Source organism: Lonchura striata, chromosome 4A (genome assembly GCF_050655825.1).
Source record: "Lonchura striata isolate lonStrDom1 chromosome 4A, ASM5065582v1, whole genome shotgun sequence".
NCBI lineage: Eukaryota > Metazoa > Chordata > Aves > Passeriformes > Estrildidae > Lonchura > Lonchura striata.
In genome coordinates, this window is record NC_140742.1 from 15,837,848 (window position 1) to 15,856,920 (window position 19,073).

At 52.2% G+C, this 19,073-nt stretch overlaps 2 protein-coding genes across 2 annotated transcripts; one reads left to right on the plus strand and one right to left on the minus strand.

The window, feature by feature from the left end:
* Window positions 1-332: 332 nt before the first annotated feature.
* On the minus strand, window positions 333-4,455 carry LOC110477981 (putative glutamine amidotransferase-like class 1 domain-containing protein 3B, mitochondrial). Its single transcript, XM_021544255.4, has 4 exons — window positions 4,303-4,455; window positions 2,548-2,719; window positions 2,105-2,306; window positions 333-1,031 (listed from the first exon to the last, which is right to left on the minus strand). Exons 1-4 carry the CDS (start codon window positions 4,408-4,410, stop codon window positions 839-841), a joined length of 675 nt encoding a protein of 224 aa, XP_021399930.1. The 5' UTR covers window positions 4,411-4,455; the 3' UTR covers window positions 333-838.
* Window positions 4,456-7,325: 2,870 nt separating this feature from the next.
* On the plus strand, window positions 7,326-17,052 carry LOC110477955 (uncharacterized). The gene is made up of 9 exons (XM_085570754.1): window positions 7,326-7,569; window positions 8,460-8,573; window positions 9,653-11,338; window positions 11,985-12,084; window positions 12,682-12,830; window positions 12,991-13,103; window positions 13,607-13,696; window positions 14,723-14,845; window positions 15,352-17,052. Exons 1-9 carry the CDS (start codon window positions 7,521-7,523, stop codon window positions 15,532-15,534), a joined length of 2,607 nt encoding a protein of 868 aa, XP_085426880.1. The 5' UTR covers window positions 7,326-7,520; the 3' UTR covers window positions 15,535-17,052.
* The last annotated feature ends 2,021 nt before the right edge of the window (window positions 17,053-19,073 follow it).

Sequence of the window (19,073 nt, forward strand, 5' to 3'; positions counted from 1 at the left end):
GCACTTTGGGATCCATCAGGACAGACTGCTGGGACATCTCTAGACAATATTTTTACCAAGAAAGGTAGAACCAGGTGACCCTTGAGATCCTTCCAACCTGGAATTCTCTGGTTCTGTTAATGCAGGAGAAGAATTTCACCTCTTCCCACCAGAGCTGGCTGGTGGGGCTGGTCCTGCTCTAACCAGTGTCACATTCCTGCTCCTGTCTGAGTTCTGACAAATCCCAGAAAAACAAGGTGGGGAATGGTGCTGGGGATTTCTTCCTGTATCATTTTCCCAAATGACCCAGAGCTTGACCTGATCCAGAGGGAAAAGCAGAGACAGGAGCAGAGTTCAGAATTCAGTAGAAGCATCAGGTTTTTATTTGGGAGCAGAACTGGGTTCCTTCCTTTGGCCACAATTCATTACTCTGAGGGAGGGGTTGGGAGCAGCCGACCCTGGGCCCTGTGGGAGCCTGTGGCAGGGATAGGTGGGATATTGGGATGGAATTCCTCCCTGTGAGGGTGGGCAGGCCATGGCACAAGGTGCCCAGAGCTGCTGTAGCTTCCCCTGGAAGTGTCCAAGACCAGGCTGGAGCAGCTTGGGATAGTGGAAGGGGAGATTGGAACAAGATGAGCTTTAAGGTCCCTCCCAACCCAAACCATCCCACGATCCCATGGCAGCTCCCAGCCCAGCTCCTGCCAGTGAGCGACGTGTCCTTGGCAGAACACAACTCCAAGATTCCCCCTCCTCATCACCCACCAGAGGGCTGGGGCAGAGCTCCTGAGTATCACTTCTGCTGTTGCTGTGTGAGGGGAAGGACATGATCCACGGAGAGGAGCTGGGTGCCCGGGGGAGCTCAGGCCAGCCTGAGCACTTCCCGCACCATTTTCCCGATGCCGTCGTGGACCTGGTGGATGGGGGCGTTGCACATGAAGGCGCTGGTGCTCACCAGGCGGTTCCTGGCGTCCACGTGGACCTCGCTGACCTGGCTGTTCACGTGCCTGCAGCCCAGCTCCCTCATGGCCTCAGCAGTCTTGGCATAAGGCCACCTGCAAGGGAATGGGGAATGAAAACATGGAGTGGGGAATCTTCTACACTCCTGCACTGGAAGGGCCAGAGGTAAGATTCTCTGGTCACTGCACAAAACCTGTTCAGCAGGATCCAAAGCTTTTCCTGCTCGAGTTTCTCCAGGACTATGCAACAGGAAAACCTCCTGTTCACATGAGTTAAAAATCTGAAGTAAAGCCAAAATGAGGCCTGAAGTTCCACTTTGGATGCTCCACTACCTAATTCTGCCCACTCCAGTGTTCATGTTAATAGAAGCCTGGGAAGATTTGGGTGAAAAGGGACTTCAAAGCCCACCCAGTGCCCAAGGACACCTCCCACTGTCCCAGGCTGCTCCAAGCCCCATCCAGCCTGGCCTTGGACACTGCCAGGAATGGAGCAGCCACAGCTTCCCTGGGCAACAATTAGATTTAGGTTTGGGGTGGGTTTTTTCCACCAATTTCCTCCGAGCTGGTGACAAAATCCCTTCCTAGCAAAACCCATCAACGTTCCTTGCCTGCCCTTGGGAGAATCCAAGCACAGCTTCCCTGTAGGACTGAAGACAGTTTCATTCCCTCCCTCTCTTCCCACCCCAAGCCTTGGGTAACCATCTTGTTCCTGCCTTGGATCTGCTTGGCTTGGACTCAGCAAAGGCTTTTCCTACCCTAGGTCTGTGAGGCTTCAGGGGAGCAAATATTTAATTTAAAATAATAATACATTACATTTAAATTAATTATAGTGTCTTATTCAAAGACACTTTAGAGTTGTGGAAACAAAGACACAAAGAATTGTGGAAACAAGTCACAAAAATGCAAACAGATCAGGTGTTACATCATTCCTTCTGCTGTGCAGGGAAATGATAAAATCAGTCTTCCAGAGTTTCTACTTTTCCCTGTTAAGTCCCCAAGAGGGCTGGAGTTGCTGAAGGCCCCACTGGAGGCAGCAGAGTTGGGTTCTCAGCAATAGCGTTCAGCTCCTTGTGAGACTTCCACCACCTGGCCAGGATTCCTGGGGACTTTGGGGGGACCCTCGTGTGGCTGTCACCAACCCCCCCCCTGCCCCGGGGGTTGATACTCACTGCTCACACTCCGTGTCATGTCCCACAGTCACCTCACAGCCCGGGAAGATTTTGGCTGCCAGCACTGGGGAGATGCAGCACAGCCCGATGGGTTTGTGGGCAGCGTGGAATGCCCTCAGGACATCCTCCACCTCTTTGGAGACGCTGCAGTTCTTGCCCTGCGTGGCCCAAGTGCTCAGGTTTTTTGCCACCCCGAAGCCACCTGAGGAAAGAGAAAGCGTTTAGGCTGGAGATTATGCCCAGGGCAGGACTTTTGCCAGGTGGTGGAATGCTCAGGTGCATTGGATGGTTGGCAGCATTTGTCCAGAATCAAGAAAAGAATTTAAATTGTCTCTCCTTCCAAGCCCTGCTCCAGCCTGTCCCTCTCCATCCCACGACTCCCACATCATTCCAGACCTATGGAATATCCAAGCTGTGGACAGGCAGACCCCACACAATCCCACCTGGAATGATGAGGGCATCCAGCCCCTTGACATCCAGCGTAGCCAGGTCCTTGATGTTGCCTCTGGCTATCCTGGCACTTTCCACCAGGACATTGCGCTGCTCTGGAGTTGGCTGCCCCTTCACGTGGTCCACCACGTGCATCTGGGGGATGTTGGGAGCATAAACCTCAGCCTGGAGTGAGGGGAAAGGGCTGTTATCCTTCAGGAATGATGGAGAAATGTGGGAAAGGCACAGGCAGTGAGAGGGAATGCTGCGGGGCTTTCTTGGGAAAGAGCTGGCATGGAGGAAGAAGGGAAGGGAGGAAGGAAACTTCCAGTAGTTTGTGCCCAGAACTGCTTGTCTGGGGGGCTGAAGAGTCCATCCATATCCCAATAAATCTCTTTTGCTGGGTGACAACCCAGAGAGCTGCTGACCCACCCCATCTCCCACCAGGACAGGACTTGGGGTTTCCTCTCCCTGCCAAGTGTTTTCCCAAAGCCATTTCTGGAAAATGCTTTCCCTTCCTTTAGCACTTTCAAGCTCATATTCTGAAATTAAGAGTGGAGGGTGGTGAACAGATTTTGGGACTGTCCCGCCTGTGCAGTTCTGGGCCGCACAATTTAAGAAGGATTTAAGGAACAACAAGGTGTCCCAGGGAGGGCAGGGCTGGAAGGAATGTCCTTGTGAGGAACAGCTGAGGACTCCGGAATTATCTAGGAGGGAGACAAAAGAAGCTGAGGGGCAACCTCATGGCAGCTTCCCGTGGAGAGGGAAGTACTGAGCTCCGCTCCCTTCCAGCTGAAATATTCCATTCTGTGCTGTGATTGAAATGACGCCCGAGTTTCCTCCACTAGAGGCCCCTGCCGATCCAGGGTTGAGGGAGGGACGGGCTCCGAGCCTGCTAGGTTGGGCTATGGCAGGATGGAAGGACTGCAGCAGCTCCAGAGCTCCAGGAGAGGAAAAGGCAAAATTACACACCGTGGAGAAAACGCCTGGCCAAGTCTCATCCTGGAGCCAAACAGCGAGGGCAGGGTTGGAATGGTTTGGAACTGGGGGGGCTGGCACAGGTAGGTCACCCCTGTGCCTCTGTGTTCCACTGAGCAATTCCCATTCCCAGGGGACGGCTCCGACCCAGACACGTGGGTGGCCCACAGCTGAGGGTGATGCTCCAGAGGTTTTCTGTCCCTCCTTCCCCAGTCTCACGGAGCAGCTCTCCCGACTTTTAGAGCAGCTGCACCTTTTTTACTCCTCAAGTTAACTCACAAACCCCTATCTGTTCTCTTATCCCTGAAAGTGTCCCAGGTCTGGCTGGACGGGCTTTGGAGCACCCTGGGACAGTGGAAGGTGTCCCTGCCCATGGCAGGGGATGGGAATGGATGAGCTTTGAAGTCCTTCCCAATCCAAACCATTCTGGGATTCTCTGATTCTATTTTCACTTTTACTCTTTGAAGATTTTAAAAAGATGAACTTCAAACAGCCCAAACTGTCTTTTAAACAGAGATACCAGGAGAGAGAAGAGGATGTGAAGCCAGAAGCGAAGGCATTTAGCAAAGTCTGTTGGAGACTTTGGATACAGAGCCCCACACCAATCCCTTTGTACAGCAGAGCTGAGCAGGGAGTTCTCCACACCGTTCCCAGTGACTCCAGGCACCGCTGCTTGGATTTTGGGGAGTTTGTCCCAGAAACAAGGAGGGGAGAGGCTGAGGAGCAGAGCCGGGAAAGGGAGCGAGAGCCGGGAAAAGGAGCCCGGGCAGGACCCGGCGGGTGCCTCTTACCTGAGCCCCCTCCCGGCTGAGATGCACCAGCACCGCCGAGGCCTCGTGGATCTCGCTGCCATCGAACACCCCGCAGCCAGCCAGCACCACGGCCACCCTCTTTGCCATGGTCCCCCGGGAGCCGAGGGTTCCCCGGAGAGCCGCAGCCGCTGTGAGCTCTGCTGGCCGCCCGCAGCTCTTTATAGCGCCAGCCCTCCCCGGGAGCAGGTGGGGCCGCGAGGGTTGGGCTGAGTTTCTTACTGGCAAGGAGGTTTTATTTCCAGTTCCACAGGCAGGCAGGGCATATAAATATTATTTGTTTCCTCAACTGGCTGCTGCCTTACAGATCTTCCTCCCAGCACGTTGTCTGCAGGGCAGCCCCAGCTGACATGCCCTGCTCAACAGAGCAGCTGTGTTTTTCCTCCTTGGCTGTTGATTTTCCACTCCAGTTCAGACTGAAGGACCAAAACCTTTGCACAGGAGATGGTATCAAAGGGAGCCTGCCCAGAACCAGGATTTCAGCCCGTGCATTCCCCTCTCTGACCCATTCTTTGAACCCTGCACTGCATAGGCTGCTTTAGACTTCTAACACCAACATTTCATTTTCGGCTCCTGAATGTTCCCTCCCTCAGATCTCATCTCTCAAAAGTGGATATTTTACACTTTGCTGCAGTTGTTTGCTGGCTTTTGCACCCTGAGTTAAGATGTTAATGAAGTCATAGAGTTGGAAGGGACCCCACAATGTCCAACTCCTGGCCCTGCATAGGCACCCCAACAATCCCACCCTCTGCCTGAGGGCATTGTCCAAGCACTTCTTCATCTCTGGAATAATGGGATTCTTCATCAACAGCACCATCTCTCCATTTATTTAATTCCAGGGAAGTGGCACTGGGAATTGGGGGAGCCTTGAGCTCTGGAGGGGCCCTGGCAGCCAGATTCAGTGTCTGGAGCTTGTTCCTCCCACCCTGGCTCTGCTCTCGTGGAGATGATCCTGTACCTCTCTATTTCAGCCCGGCCCTGGTGAAATAACTGTGCCCTGTGGAGGCTGAGAGAACAAAAAACCTCCCAGAACATGGCTGCAAGGTGTTTTTCAGGGGTTATTTATAAGACGTGTTCCTTGGGGCTCTGTCATTTTTGGGAGAGACGTGAAGCACATCCTGTGGGTAATGAATTCGTGGCTTGGCAGAGTGTTTGGTCAGGGCAGGCCTGAGGAGGAGGCTCACTGCTGCTGTTTGGGACTTCATTTATGACATGTTTCTACCAAAATGAGGTATTTCAGGCACCCAGCTGCTACCTGAACAAGCAGGAACAAGAAATGTGTGGCAGAGGCCTTGCAGTCCCACTAAGCCAACCCAGACTGTGCCTCTCAGTTACTTTTATTGCCCAGAACAGGAATTAAGTTGAGATATGCATAAAAAACATCCAAAGCCTTTTCTCTGCTGCTTTGTTTCGCTATCTAAGGAATCCTAACTATGGTTTAGGGGTGTATTATTTCCTCTTGCATAGAAAAACAGCCAAATGATGTTGCAACCTGAACAGGTAATTTCTCCTTCCTGCAGCTGCTTCAGGAGCAGTCCCACTAGCCATGGAACAAAGTAGCCAGAGGCTGAGGATTTCTGCTGCAAACCCCATCAGTCACCCTGTTGTAAACTGGCTGGGCTGGTTCCCCTCACTGGGGTGATTGGTGCAACTGGACCAGCCAGGCTTGTTTCCTCCCCCTGGAAAAATATCTGTCACAACAGACATGCCAGCCCTAAAGATCTCTCTGCAACGAAAAGATGAATGATAAATGACATTTCTCAGCTGGGTTATTCCAGCCTGGGTGGCCTTGGCTGTACAGATTTGTTGTGGGCATTGGTGTTGACAAGTGGCTTTAATCTGCATTAAGGTTCTAGTGAGGAGGGGTGGGAAGGGATCCTCTTCCTGCAGGGTGGGCACAGTTAGAGATACCAGGAAAGTTTGGGAGCAGTGAAGGGGATCCAGCTGGATCCAGCTGCCATCATGCTGCGGCTGGCTCAGGGGCAGGAGGAGCAGGGTCCTGATGAGCAGAGTGCCCAGTGCTCTGGGGTCATTCTGGATGCTGTCACAGCTCCAACACCCCCTGGATGATCCCACAGGCCTGATGTGAGCTCCAGCCAGTGCAGCTCCCAGCCCCATTCCCAGCAGCTTTGCTGTCCTGCTGCCCTGGCTGTGGAACAGGATTTATGGGGGATCACAGAGCAGGATCTGCTCAGGGGAACATCAGAGCTGGCTGCTGGAGGAGCTCTGCAGAGCCATCCCTTGCACCTTTTACCTTGTCAGGAGAGTGGGAATTGCTTTAACTGGAGCTGAGTCCCTCAAGGGAACAGTCCCTACACTGCTCCATCCCCACAAACAACACAACAGAGGAACCAAGCTCTGTCAGCTCTCACAGAACAGTTCTCTGACAATTCCCACCTGAGCCATGACTCAACACGATCCCCAAGTCTGTGCTTTCTGCAGCCTCCCCTCCATCCATAAACACCTTTTTGCCCTGACCACATGTTCCCCATGGGGAGCAGCAGGAAGCTGCCCACAGGTCCTTCATGTCCCCTTGGGGACACAATCCTGGCAATGTTGGACACTCACTCCTGACCTGGAAAGCCAGCGAGGCTCCTCTGGGCTGGAGGAGCTGGATGTGGAGTGACAGATGGACAGAAGTCACCTTTAAGGGAATGGCACTGGGTCTGCCCTGGGTTTGCCCAGCTCAGGGGGTTGGTGCCAGGCATTCAGAGCTGTGACAGGGACAAACAGCAGGCCCATGGCCAGTGTGAGGAGAAACAAGTGGTCCCCAAGGAGCTGCTGGGCTTGCAGAGCGCTTGTTTGCTCCATCAAGGTGGATGCTTGCAAAAACCTTCATTTTAACCAGTGTAATTTCCTCACTGGCAGGAGCAAAAAAAAAAGGCAGCAACAGCAATAAACCCTCAGCCTTATTTTTCAAGTGTCTTTTTGAACAAGGGTTAATCAACAGTAAAATTAAGAGGCCCCTGGAGGGAGCTACCAGCAGCCCACGCTGACTCACAGCCCCAAATTTACTGCAGCCAGAACTTCATTTGCATTTCCTCCCGCATGCAGAGAGGAGCAGGAACAGAAGAGGTTTGTAGGGAAAAGGGGTGGAGAGCAGGGAGGACCGGCGGCAGCGGCGATGGTTTGGTTATAAAGAGCATGGGAGGAAAGAGAGGCAGCAGTGCAGCCCTCGGCCGGGGCTGCGGCGCGCAGGGATGGGCGAGTCACTGCATTCCTGCATCGGGCTCCTGGGCATTTCCGCAGGTAGGGACCGCTCCTGGCATCCTGGCACGGGGCACGGGCTTGGGACGAGCTTTCCGGGACACCCTCCTTTTCCGAGGGGGCTAAAGAGGCTGTTTATCCACAGGCTTCTCTGCCTGGGGTTAGCTTTTCTATCCAGAGATCCCTGCGCCTGCTTTGGCGGCCAACAAAATATTTGTGTTGGCTTCCAAGGGCTGGCCTGAAGTTTTGTACTCGTTCCACGTTGGGTGGGAAGCAAATCCAAACTTTTTCATAGTCACTGTAGTAAATCATCTTGGTTTGGATGCAGTTTCCTCCCCTTTCCTTCTCCAACCCTTCTCTGTTTTCTGTGTTCACTCCCTTTCACTTGCTCCTCCTTTGTGTTCCATCTTCCCGGACTGTTTCAGCTGGTTTTCCATCAGTACAAGGCTGGAGGGATCAGCTGCAGGGTGTGTGTGGCTGCCTGCCTTTTGTATAACTGGAATTGTGGATTTTTACCTTTATCTGGCAACATGGGAGCACTTTCAGACTCTTTCATACATTCCTAGGATGGTTTGGGCTGGAAGGGACCTTAAAGATGATCCAGTTCCATCCCCTGCCATGGGCAGGGACACCTTCCCCTTGACCCAGCTGCTTCAAACCCCAATATCTAACCTGACCTTGATGGGATGGGACATCCACAACCTCTCTGGACAACTTCAAATGACTAATTCCAAGCTTTTTCAAACCAGGCACCCAGAGAGAAGTGAGACCTTGGGCACAAACCGAGTCACACTCCCCCAGCTCCTTAGGCATTCCTATTTGCAGATCCTGCACTGTTATTTTCCCTCTATTCCCTGCTCTGTCCAGCCTATTTTCTCATGGCTTTTGGGCCAGGTTTACAAGCTGTGTGTGCTTCCCCCTCTATCCCACAGGATCTCTCCTGCTGGCCGTGCATTTGTACAGCTCCGGCCGCGCCGCGCCGCTGATCCCCAGCACGGCTCTGGGAGTGCTGCTGCTCATTGTGTCGGCTCTCCTGGCGTATGCAGGTAAGACCTGGGGCTGGCCAGCCCCACAGCCTCCCTCCCACGGCTCTGCACATTCATCTGCCAGCAGGATACAAACCACAGCAGCCTCACTGCAGCACTCATCCCTTCTCCCAGAGGAGCGTGTTGTCCAGAGCAGCTGTGGCTGCCCCTGGATCCCTGGAAGTGTCCAAAGCCAGGATGGATGAGGCTTGGAGGACCCTGGGATGGTGGAAGGTGCCCCTGCCCATGGCAGAGGTGGAATGGGATGAGCTTTGAGGCCTCTCCCAACCCAAACCATCCCATGGCTCTGTGTCAGCACAGCAAATTTTCCCCCTATAGGCAAGAAAAGAAATCAATGTTTGTCTTAAACAAATGCTCTACCAGTATTTTGGAGTTTTAACACACTGAATACATATTTATCTCCCAGGCTTTCTGAGAGTGCTTTCAGCAGGCATGGATTGAAATGTGCATGGGTAAATGCCAAGAGACAGCGCTCTACTTATCTGAGAGAAAAAATCACTGCCTAGAACAAACCCCAGACTTTCTAGAAGGAATGTTGAATTATTTATTCTTTGTAACTCATAGCAACATGAAATCACAGAATCATCAAATCATGGAATTGTTCAGGTTGGAAAAGACCTTGAAGACTGTCAAACCCAACCATCAACCACCACCACCACCATGGTCACCATTTGCAATGTCCTCAGGTGCCACATCCATGTGTCTTTTGAACACTTCCAGGGATGGGGACTCCACCACTTCCCTGGGCAGCTCTGCCAGGGCTGGACAATCCTTTCCATGAGAAATTTTCTCTGATGCTCAATCTAAACCTCCCCCAGCACAACCTGAGGCCATTTTCTCTTGTCCTGACTCTTGTTCCCTGGGAGAAGAGCCCTCACCCTCACTACAACCTCCTTCCAGGTAGTTGTAGAGTGGGATAAGGCTCCTCCTGATCCTTCTTTTCTCCAGGACAAATCAATCATCAGGCAGGACCTGTGCTGATCCTTGCCCTGTAGTGATCCTGCTTCACTCCTTTCCTAACCCCTGCTTCCCACACCGTGCTGTCTGAAACCACAGCCCTGTCTCCGTTTGTTCCGCAGGGATCCGGAGAAGCCTCAGGAACGCCTCCCTGCTGGTGTCCCTGTGCCTGACCCTGTCAGCCCTCTGGAGTGGCTATGGAGTGATCCTCATCCTGGCAGGGCAGGGAGTGCTGCCCGGCCCGGGGGATGCCCGCGATGCCCTGCTGCCAGGCCTGGCCACCTTCACCCTGGCCCTGCTCCTGCTGGCCGTGGTGGGCTTTCTCTGCGGAGAGCCCCTCCTGGCCCTGGTGGCTGCTGCCATGTCCCTGGCCAGTGCCCATGAGGTGGCCCTGCACTTCAGCTCCTCGCTCGGCCCCTCGGCCGTGGCGTGCAGTCACCTCAGTGTCTGCTTGGTCGGGGGCTACTTTGCTCTGGGGAGGATCCTCTACCTCCTGACCAAAGGGAAAGTTGCCCTCCCTGGCACGGATCTTGCAGAGAAAAAGGCCCAGGAGCAGGACCGGGGCAGCGCTGGCAGCACCAACCCCTTCGCAGCCCCCGGGCTGCTCCTGAACATGCTGTCAGCCAGTGTCTTCTGCTGCAGGCTCCTGGGAGTCACCCACAGACTCTTCCTGGGCCACGTGCCCTGGCTGTGGGCAGCTGGCATCTACCAGATTGGCATCTGTGTGTTGTCCTACCGTGCAATGGACGTTCTCATGGCCACAGCCTTTGGATTCACTTCCATCCTCAAATTCGCTGGCGGTTACTGCCTCCTGTACCCCACCTGGCAGCCAGAGGAGCCGTCTCTCCCGACACCATTCCTGGTGGTGTTCTCCATCCTTTTTGCTGTCTTGGCTCTTTTTCTGTCCCTTCAGAGCCCTGTGGATGGCCTGTACCTGCTGGTTTTTGTCACCTACTGCATTGCCTTGGCTTGCAGTCCCAGGGGGTTTTTTGCAGGTGGCCCCCAAGGCGTGGTTGTGGCCATTTTTGTGGCCTCAGCCTTGGTGGCTCTGATTCACCTGTACAATGTGAGGGCCAGGGCCAAGATCCCAACAGGGAAGGGTGCTGTGAAGGCTCTCCTTGCTCGCAGCAACCTCCTGAAGCTCCGGGAGGGGCCAGACCTCCACGCTCCCTACCTGGGCTATTCCAAGTATGCCGATGCAGAAGTCCTTACCTATGCCTGCAGTGTCCTGGCTTCTTTTGCTCTAACAGCCACAGGAGACCCCCAGGCTCCTCTTGCCACTGTTGTCATTCCATGGGTGGTGGTAGCTGGTGGGATCCTGAAGCTCCTTGGTGGCTCAGTGGCTTTTGCCCGGGGTAAAACCCTGGAGAGCAGTGCCTTTATCCTCTACTCTGTCATGTGGATCATCTGGGGCCTGACAAGGTATGGTGGCCTCTATGGCACTGCCAGAAGCTTTCATGCAGCCGTGGGCATCATTTCCTTCATGCTCTTCAACAGCTTCATTGTCTTCTGCTCGCTCTTCTTAAACATGGCCTGGTTCTTCTACTCCCTCACCTTCACACTCATCGCTGTCAGCTTCCTCCTGGATGCCATCCATGTTCTTCCCACTGGATATGACATCGCCGCCACCCTTATCTTTGGGCTGGTCAGCTTTTACTGCTTCCTGGCTGCCCTGGCCAGCAGCACCTTTGAGGGTTGCTGCTTGCCCATGGGGAGGCCCATGGTACAGCTCAGTGGTGTTGGGGCAGGAACGACCAAGTGCCTTCATCTGCCTGCCAGGAAAGCTTCCTCAGTCAAGAGAATTGCAGGTAAGGGAAAAACAGAGGGCACAATGTGGGGATGGATGGGATATTCTGTGAGGTTTTGTAGCAGAACACTCTTAAAAGGACATTGTCCCAATCAGAGAATCACAGAATGGTTTAAGGGAAAGGAACCACAGAATGGTTTTGAGGGAATGGTTGATGGAAATGGTTTTAAGGGAAAGGACCTTAAAACCCATCTTGTTCCATGGGCAGGGACACTGCCACTGGACCAGGTTACTCCAAGCCCCATCCAGCCTGGCCTTGATGTGGAAAGCTGGATGATGTGGTGATGTTTTGGTAAAGTAGGCCAAGTTACAGGAGTCATGAGCTGAGTAGAGCAGCAAATTCCCTGCTGTGTCTCCTGCATCATTTCCCTGTGTCCTCATCTGCTCTGAGACCCAGGAATACTCCAGACTGGGGCTAACACCCAAAGCTTTACACAGAGACAGCAGAGCCAATGCTTGGTCCTTGCTCTCTCCACTCTGTCCCAGAACCCCCCTAAATGCCAGATACCCCCTTGGAGGAATGTGGGAAAATGCACTGCCAGAGCAGGGACAAGGAGAGGAGAGCACCACATTGTGTGACAACTGTGCCACGGGAATCACACACCTCCTGTCACTCAAGGGCTCCTGCCCTGCTCCCATGCCAACAGATATCCTGAGGAACGGCGGCACCTGTGGCATCCCCACGGACACCGTGTATGTGCTGGTGGCTGCCTGCAGCCGGCCTGACGCCGTGGAGAAAGCTCACCGGTGAGTCCTGGCACCCGGGCTGGGCTCAGGAACCTTCCAGAACTCAGAGCTGCTACTGAGTGCTGGCTACAGCACCCACTGAGAGCAAGGCAGCTCAGCCTTGGTGGGAACAGCAAGGGGGGAAGAAGATCCAGGTAAGGCAAGGAGGGAATTGAGCTGCAGTTCTGTTCTGGGACACTGAAGGCTGATGGAGCCAGGTAACTTAAACACCACAAGAAGCCCAAACCAGTGGCAAATGGGGCAGGGGGTTTATTGTTCTTACTTGGAGGTATGTGTTGTCACAACAAAACCCCTCTGGTGTGAGCTGGAGCCCCTCAAATTGGTGGGGTTTTCTTCAGGACTTGGGCTGTTGGGAGCTTTACCCATTACTACACAAGAAGTTAATTAAAGCCTTGATTTGGAAACAGATATTCCTGATTGGCAGTAGCCAGTAAAGTTCCTTCCCATCCAGTCAGTGGTTGAACAGTCCTACTTCTTCTCCAGACTGGCTTCTGGACACACACCTTCTCTTAGCTCTGGACGTCTCCAATAGTTTCCTTTCCTTGAATTTAAATCCTCATCTTACTTCCAGCCTCACCTTTTCTTCCCTCATTCCAGGTCCAAACGCCAGGCTCAGGATCGCCCCATGTCCCTCTGGATTTCCAGCCTAAAGCAACTGGAACCTGCCAAGCATTTGTTCACTCCCCTCCTGTGGGACTTCATGGAGGCTGCCTGGCCATCTCCCATTAGCTTGGTCATTCCCAGAGGTGAGGAAATGCTGTTAATGCCAAGCTCTCTGGAGAGCTTTGGGTTTGAAATTCCTAAAACTGTGAACGCCTGCAACACCACATGTTCCATAGGGATATTTCTGTTGCAATCATTGTGTTTGGGCTGATGTAAATCTCTGAGTGGCTCTGCTTGGTGCAGGTGAATGGGTGGATTTCCTGGGAATGAAGGACTCTGCTAAGTACGTTGGGACACCCCAGAGTGTGGCCATCCGCATTCCCGACTGCTCTGTCACCACACACCTCATCGACCTGGTGAGTCAGAGCACCTCAGCCCTGACCCCTTCTTTGAGAAGGGATGGGGCCTGCAGGCAGCTGGGAGGGATCTTATGGCAGCAAAGAGGGGAAAAGGAGCAACCTCCAGGTCAGGAAATCAGAATGCCCTTAACAGACACAGTTTCATTTCCAACATAGAACACTGTTGGAAGCAGGGACTTCTCTGAGGCCAGAATAACTTCAGAAGGTGCAGAAAGTGGCCACAGGAGTGTGATACCCTGAGTGTGCTAGGTCTAAGCAAGTGCTCTTGCCGGAAAACAAGATGTCATTTCATGGCCATCATCACTAAGCCCAAATTTGTCAGTGCTGGTCACTCACACACAGTTTGGTGGGGCTGTGGTTGACTGCAAAAAAAAGTGCCTCAACCTGGGTGAGCCACACTGAGCTCTCTTCAGAGTAACAGATGAAGTTTAGAGCTCAAATCACCTGTTCTGTCGCAAAAGTCCTGCTCAGAGCTTTGACTGTCATTTTTTTGTCTCCAGGTTGGCCCCATTGTGGTCACATCAGCCAACCCAACGGGAGAGGCTGACACAACCCACCACAACCAAGTGTATGCCAAGCTGGGAGATAAGGTAACCAAGAGATGTGGGGATGGGAAAGTGCAACCACTTTGTTTCCAGAAGGCAAATCAATAGATGGTATCAGGAATCTGGGAAAGCCTCTAATTAAAAAAATCTCGTGGATGCTTCTTATGCTGGTGTCAAAGAGAAAGAAGATTTTAAAGCACAGGTCTTGGTGTGAAACTAAAACTCTCTGCTTTACACAGTGTAGTTATGGCTTGGCAACGTGAGTGGGTTCATATTCCAACATGGGATGATGGGAGCAATAAAAAATTAATTCTTGCTTACAAGCAAGCAAATCCTGGTGCCTGGATGTGCCAGGGCTCCAGCTGGCATTGGGCTGTGAGAACTCTGGGATTCCCATCTAAGGTTGGGGCTGGTCTAAAACTGGTACCAAGCTCCAAAATACTCCTGGCTGTTAGAGCTTTCATGGAAGTGCCATGGTCACGGCCTTTCATCGGTTTAGGTGGGAGATCAGGAAAGGTTCTTTCCCCAGAGGGTGCTGGCACTGCCCAGGCTCCCCAGGGAATGGGCACAGCTCCAAGGCTGCCAAAGCTTCAGGAGCCTTTGGAAGGGTGGAGTTGTTGGGGTGTCCTGTGCAGGGCCAGGGGTTGGATTGATGGTGCCTCTGGATCCTTCCAGTTCCGGATGATTCTATGATTCTAAGATTTCACTGCTGAATTCTGAGGGGTTTACATTTTGTGTCATCGCAGCAGCTTTAAACAAGAGGTGGTGCAAATCTTCCACCTCTAGCTCCTCAAAAATCAAAACTTCATACACATTTTCTTTGTGGGTGGGACTTCTCCAGAGCTCCTCAGCTGCTGTAAACCTGCCTGTGCTGTGCTGTGCTGCTGACCTGCACCCTGCAGAGCTCTCCCTGTCCTTGCTTTGAGGTTCATTCACTCCAAATCTAACCCTGGTGTCACTGCAGCGGGGCAGGAAGGAGCAGCATTGTCTTTGATGAGAACTATTTGCTGTTGAGAGGGGAAAACTCTCCCTTTCCAAGAGGAATTTGGTGTGGAAATTTGCTGGTTTTAGGTGGATGCAGTTCTTTGTGGTGGGCCTTCTCCAGAGAACATTGCCTCCACCGTGGTGGACTGCACCAAGATCGACAGTGGGAACATTGGATTCTTCCGAGTCGGCATCATCCCCAAGTCTCAGGTGAAGTTCAGCTGGATTTAATTTCCATTCCCTTTCTCCATTGAATGAGTTTCAACCTGGGGCTTCCTAATTCAGTAAGGAGACAAAGAAGTCTGTGGTAGCATGAGGAGTTATCCCAGGCTGGTGTGAGGGACAAGAGCAGAGTTCTGTGCTTCTGTCCTGACCCTGCTCCAGAGCACCTCTGTGGAACTGGGGAATGGGAAATGTGGGGCTGATTTATCCATGGAAAGGGCTCTGAGATCCAAGGTCACGGACCTTTATGGGGCAGGCTCTCCATATTCAGCCATCCCAGACACCTCTGAGCACAGAAATTACTTGTGTCATCCCAAAACTGAGCCAGACACTTGAAAGAGATCTTGTGGAAGGTGTCCCTGCCTATGGGGGACATTTAAAGGTCACTTCCAACTCATTGTTTTATAATTATTTGATTATTTCAACAGCTGGAGAATAAATCAGTGTTCTCCCCTAATTCCTAACCTACTCCCAGCTGTGTCTCCTCATTCCAGGTGCTTCAGATCCTGGAGCAGGTGCAGAAGAAACACCTGGTGGTCCCTAGCAGTGGCCCTTGCCCCACAAAAGGCTGGGAAGAGCTCCAGAGTCGTGGCCACGCTGTGCCCAACGGGGTGGGCAGAGCTGCCTTGGTGGAGCCAGGGCCGGATCCCAATCCCGAGCATCACACCCGCTTCTGACTCCCACAGCTCCGTGCTCACCGCGACGTCGGCTGCTGGAAAATGCCATTTCGGCCAAACTGGGGAACGGGAGAGGCTTCCCAGCTGCAGGGGTGACTCATTTGTCTTTCTGTGGACACTGCTCAATTATCCCGGTGCGGTGCTGCCTCGCAAACCACAGGCACCCAGCAGGAACATCTTCCCTTAGGGACACTGCCAGCTTTCCCTGGAGATCAGTCACGGCCAAAGCAGGCTTTCCTTTGGTGATAAGCTGGCCCCAAAGTTACAGAGCTTTATCCCTGACACTGGGAGGGAATTCCTTGGATTTGGGGCATGGAGTGAGGCGAAGCGGTGCAGAATTACCTGGTGGGGGAAAAACACTGCATGAAACTTGAATCACACAGAATCCTTTCGGTGGGAAAAGACCTCTCCAGTCCTTGAGTCCAGCTGTCCCCCCAGCACTGCCAATGCCACCGCTGACCGTGTCCCCAAGTGCCACACCACGTGGAGAAGGAGGAGGGGAGGTGTGTCCAGGTGCTTTGCTGGTGGGACTTGGCAAAGTCTGGGCTGGGAGCAGGGGGTGTCTCCTGCTGTGCTTTCTTCAGAGAGAGGTCACCCATGTTTGACCCTACTTGGGAGGTCTTTCCTCTCTTGGGAGAACCCAACACTCCAAAGAAATGCCATGACTTGAGGTGCCATTTCTGTATTTCACACTCAGTGTCAGGGTGGAATTCCCATCTGGATGACTCCAATGTTATATCCTTAAAGGTGCTGGAGCTTTAGGGAAGACCCTCCCTTCCCGTGTTAGGAATTTCAGGAGGGCAATCTCCAAGTGTTTGAGGAAGCCAGGAGCTGGTCTCTTGCCTTACAGCCCAACTCTTCCTGTCTCATGGTACGTTTCCTCCAGAGTGCAAATTCCATAGGATCAGAGGAAGGAATTCCAGCCACTCCAGGCAGTCATTTGTCTTCTCCAGCTTCTCTGCAAGCTGCTGAAATACAGGGAAGGAGTTGGAGCTCACCCATAACCTTACTGGCATCACTGGGATGTGGTGGGATGGCTCCTGGAGTGCAGCAATGGGAGGATGTGGACTTTTTAGGAAGGACAGGTGGTGTGGAGTGGTGGCTGCTGAGCAGGAAGAGTTGGGAAGGAGTTTCAAACCTTTGTGAGGAGTTTTCCTTGGCAAACACTGCAGTTATGGCTTGTTCCATCTCCAAGAACTGCTGATCTTAGTCTTACCTGACTCAGGTGCAAGGTGCTGATCAAACTGCAGCTGAAACTAATCCATTGATCATTTATTTCACCTGAAGCTGTGCTGGAATTTAATGATAAAAGTGGTGCAGTCAGAGGAGCTCAACCTCCACAAACTCTGCCAAAATGGGCTCTCCTCAACTTGTCCTCACAGAGCTGGCTCTCTTCCTGCAGAGAAAATTCCAGAGAATTAAGTGTGTTCAATAATTTTGCTGGTCTACTTCATGTATCTCCTTGGAGTTTATCAAAACTGATTTTTAGAAAGCAATAAAATATTTTCAATAAACAGATACCATGCAGGGATGTGCAATTGTGACAAAACCTTGTGTGGCAACGGGTTCCAGATGTTGGTGTTCCTGGACATGCAGGATCCAAGCAGGATCTCAGGAGAAAATCAAATTGTGACACTTCCAGGGTGGGGAAGAAGAGGAGGGGAGAAGATAACTCCTCACAGCAGTTCCTGGTACCAGCTCAAAAATGCCAAGGCTGAATTTCACCCCTTAATCACTAGAAAAACCCCATCAGCACCAAAATCTGAGGGAATCTGAGGTAAGAAGTGGGAATTTGGAGAGGTGCTGAGACTTCACAAAGCTGTTTGGTGAGGGAAAACTGCCCTGGCTTAAAATATACCAGGGGTGCTGCTGCCCTGTGCTGCAAATAATGATTTTTTAGTATGGCACTGGTTAAAAGTGGCTCAAAACCCTGTGTTCTTCTCTTGAGGCTTTGTTGGGATCCATTTTTCCTCTTTGTCTCCATTTTTTTTGTTTGTTTGTTTTTATTCACGGGAAAGGTTAGTTTCAGTCTTGGGACACTGAGGGAAGCATTTCTCACTTTGCTGAAGTGAGACAAGGAGAGGTTTCATTTCAGGCGTGATTTTGCCCCACCCACAGCTCTCCCCTGTACCAGCAAATCAGAAAGGAACTGTTTAGGGAAAAGGGGATTTAAATGGGATCTTTCACTTAAGTCAAGGCAAAAAAAACCTTCTACTATTTCCACAGTTTCCCAGCATTTAAGGGGAAGCAAAACATTTTTGAGGAGAAGTGGAGAGAAGAAAAATGTTGCTGGTTTATGTGGCAAATCCAGCCAGAAAGAGCTGAGATAAACATTTGAATATTTGGGTACATGTGCTGAAAAATCACAGATCAAATCTATTTTGGGCTATCAACAAGAATATTTTCATCACTAAAACTGGAGGTTATGGTGAAAAAAGGTTGTCCAGGCCTCTTCAAGGGAAAGCCTCACTGAGCCCTTCTGTCCTGCTCCAGGGGAAGGAACCACTCCTGTGTTCTGGATAAGAGGGACAGAAGGGAGTGTGAGGTCCGCAGACCTCCACCACAGGAGGAGGAAAACCAGAAGAGACTCCTCTGAAACCAATTTTGGTTGCATTGTCAATGTCTTGGAGATCTTTAGGCCTGAAAGGTCACCCTGGGAGACAAAACAACCTCATGAATGGGGTTCTTTGTGAACCAGCCAACTCTGCAATCCCACTGGGGTTGGAAACAACCCGGGAAGAAGGGCTGTCCCACCTTCCTTCTGCCCTTTGTGGAGTCTAGACATCCGTGTCAATGGAAAAAAGATTAAATAAGGATGTAAAAGAAGTGTATTTTCCAGTGGCAGGAAAAAGCCAGCTCACCCTTCGAGAATAGAGCAGTGCCATGGGGACAGGAACTGAGTCAGTGCCATCGCCCAGGACATGTCGGTGGGGTGGGCAGAGCGCTTCCTTCCCCAAGGGCGGCTTCCCAACCACGGCTGGGGCCACACCAGCCCGGCAGAAGCCTTGGGACATGGGCAGGAATGTCCCTTGGCCACTTCTAACCTACACGAACTAGGAGCTTGGTGGGGATGGGGGCATCAGAACTGATGTTCTTGGAGATCTTTTCCAACCTTATTGGTTCTATGGTTTTATGACTTTTCTCTTGGGTTCTTTCTCCTGAAGAGGCAAAGTCTGCCTGTGGCTTGGGATGGGTTATGGGGTGGAGGAAAAGCTTGACTGGGTCATCTTCAGTCAAAGCCAAGCCCAGTGGTCTTGGCAGGGTTGAGGGCACAGCTTCTGCAAACATGGCCCATGGTGGGTTCTTGTCACACTCACTTTGTTGCGTTCTTCCCTCTGCTCCTCCATTTCCCAGCAGCAGCCTGGGGTTATTCCTGCAAAAGCACCAGATAATCAGCTCTGTCAGCAACAGAGGAACACCATTGTTCAAAATCCTGGGACAGGTTTTCAGGTGACAGCAACTGGGCCCTCAACCAAAGCAAAGAATAACTGCTAAATCTCAGAATCCCAGACTGCCTGGGGTTGGAAAGGACCTCAAAG

Bases quoted from the DNA above. Each gene is read 5' to 3' on its own strand.
- LOC110477981 (XM_021544255.4), bottom strand. From the start codon at position 4,410: ATGGCAAAGAGGGTGGCCGTGGTGCTGGCTGGCTGCGGGGTGTTCGAT. The intron at 2,720-4,302 runs GTAAGAGGCACC...CCCTCACTCCAG, and splicing joins TCAGCCGGGAGGGGGCTCAG to GCTGAGGTTTATGCTCCCAA. The intron at 2,307-2,547 runs GTGGGATTGTGT...CTCTTTCCTCAG, and splicing joins GGATGCCCTCATCATTCCAG to GTGGCTTCGGGGTGGCAAAA.
- LOC110477955 (XM_085570754.1), top strand. From the start codon at position 7,521: ATGGGCGAGTCACTGCATTCCTGCATCGGGCTCCTGGGCATTTCCGCA. The intron at 12,831-12,990 runs GTGAGGAAATGC...TGCTTGGTGCAG, and splicing joins TAGCTTGGTCATTCCCAGAG to GTGAATGGGTGGATTTCCTG. The intron at 14,846-15,351 runs GTGAAGTTCAGC...TCCTCATTCCAG, and splicing joins GCATCATCCCCAAGTCTCAG to GTGCTTCAGATCCTGGAGCA.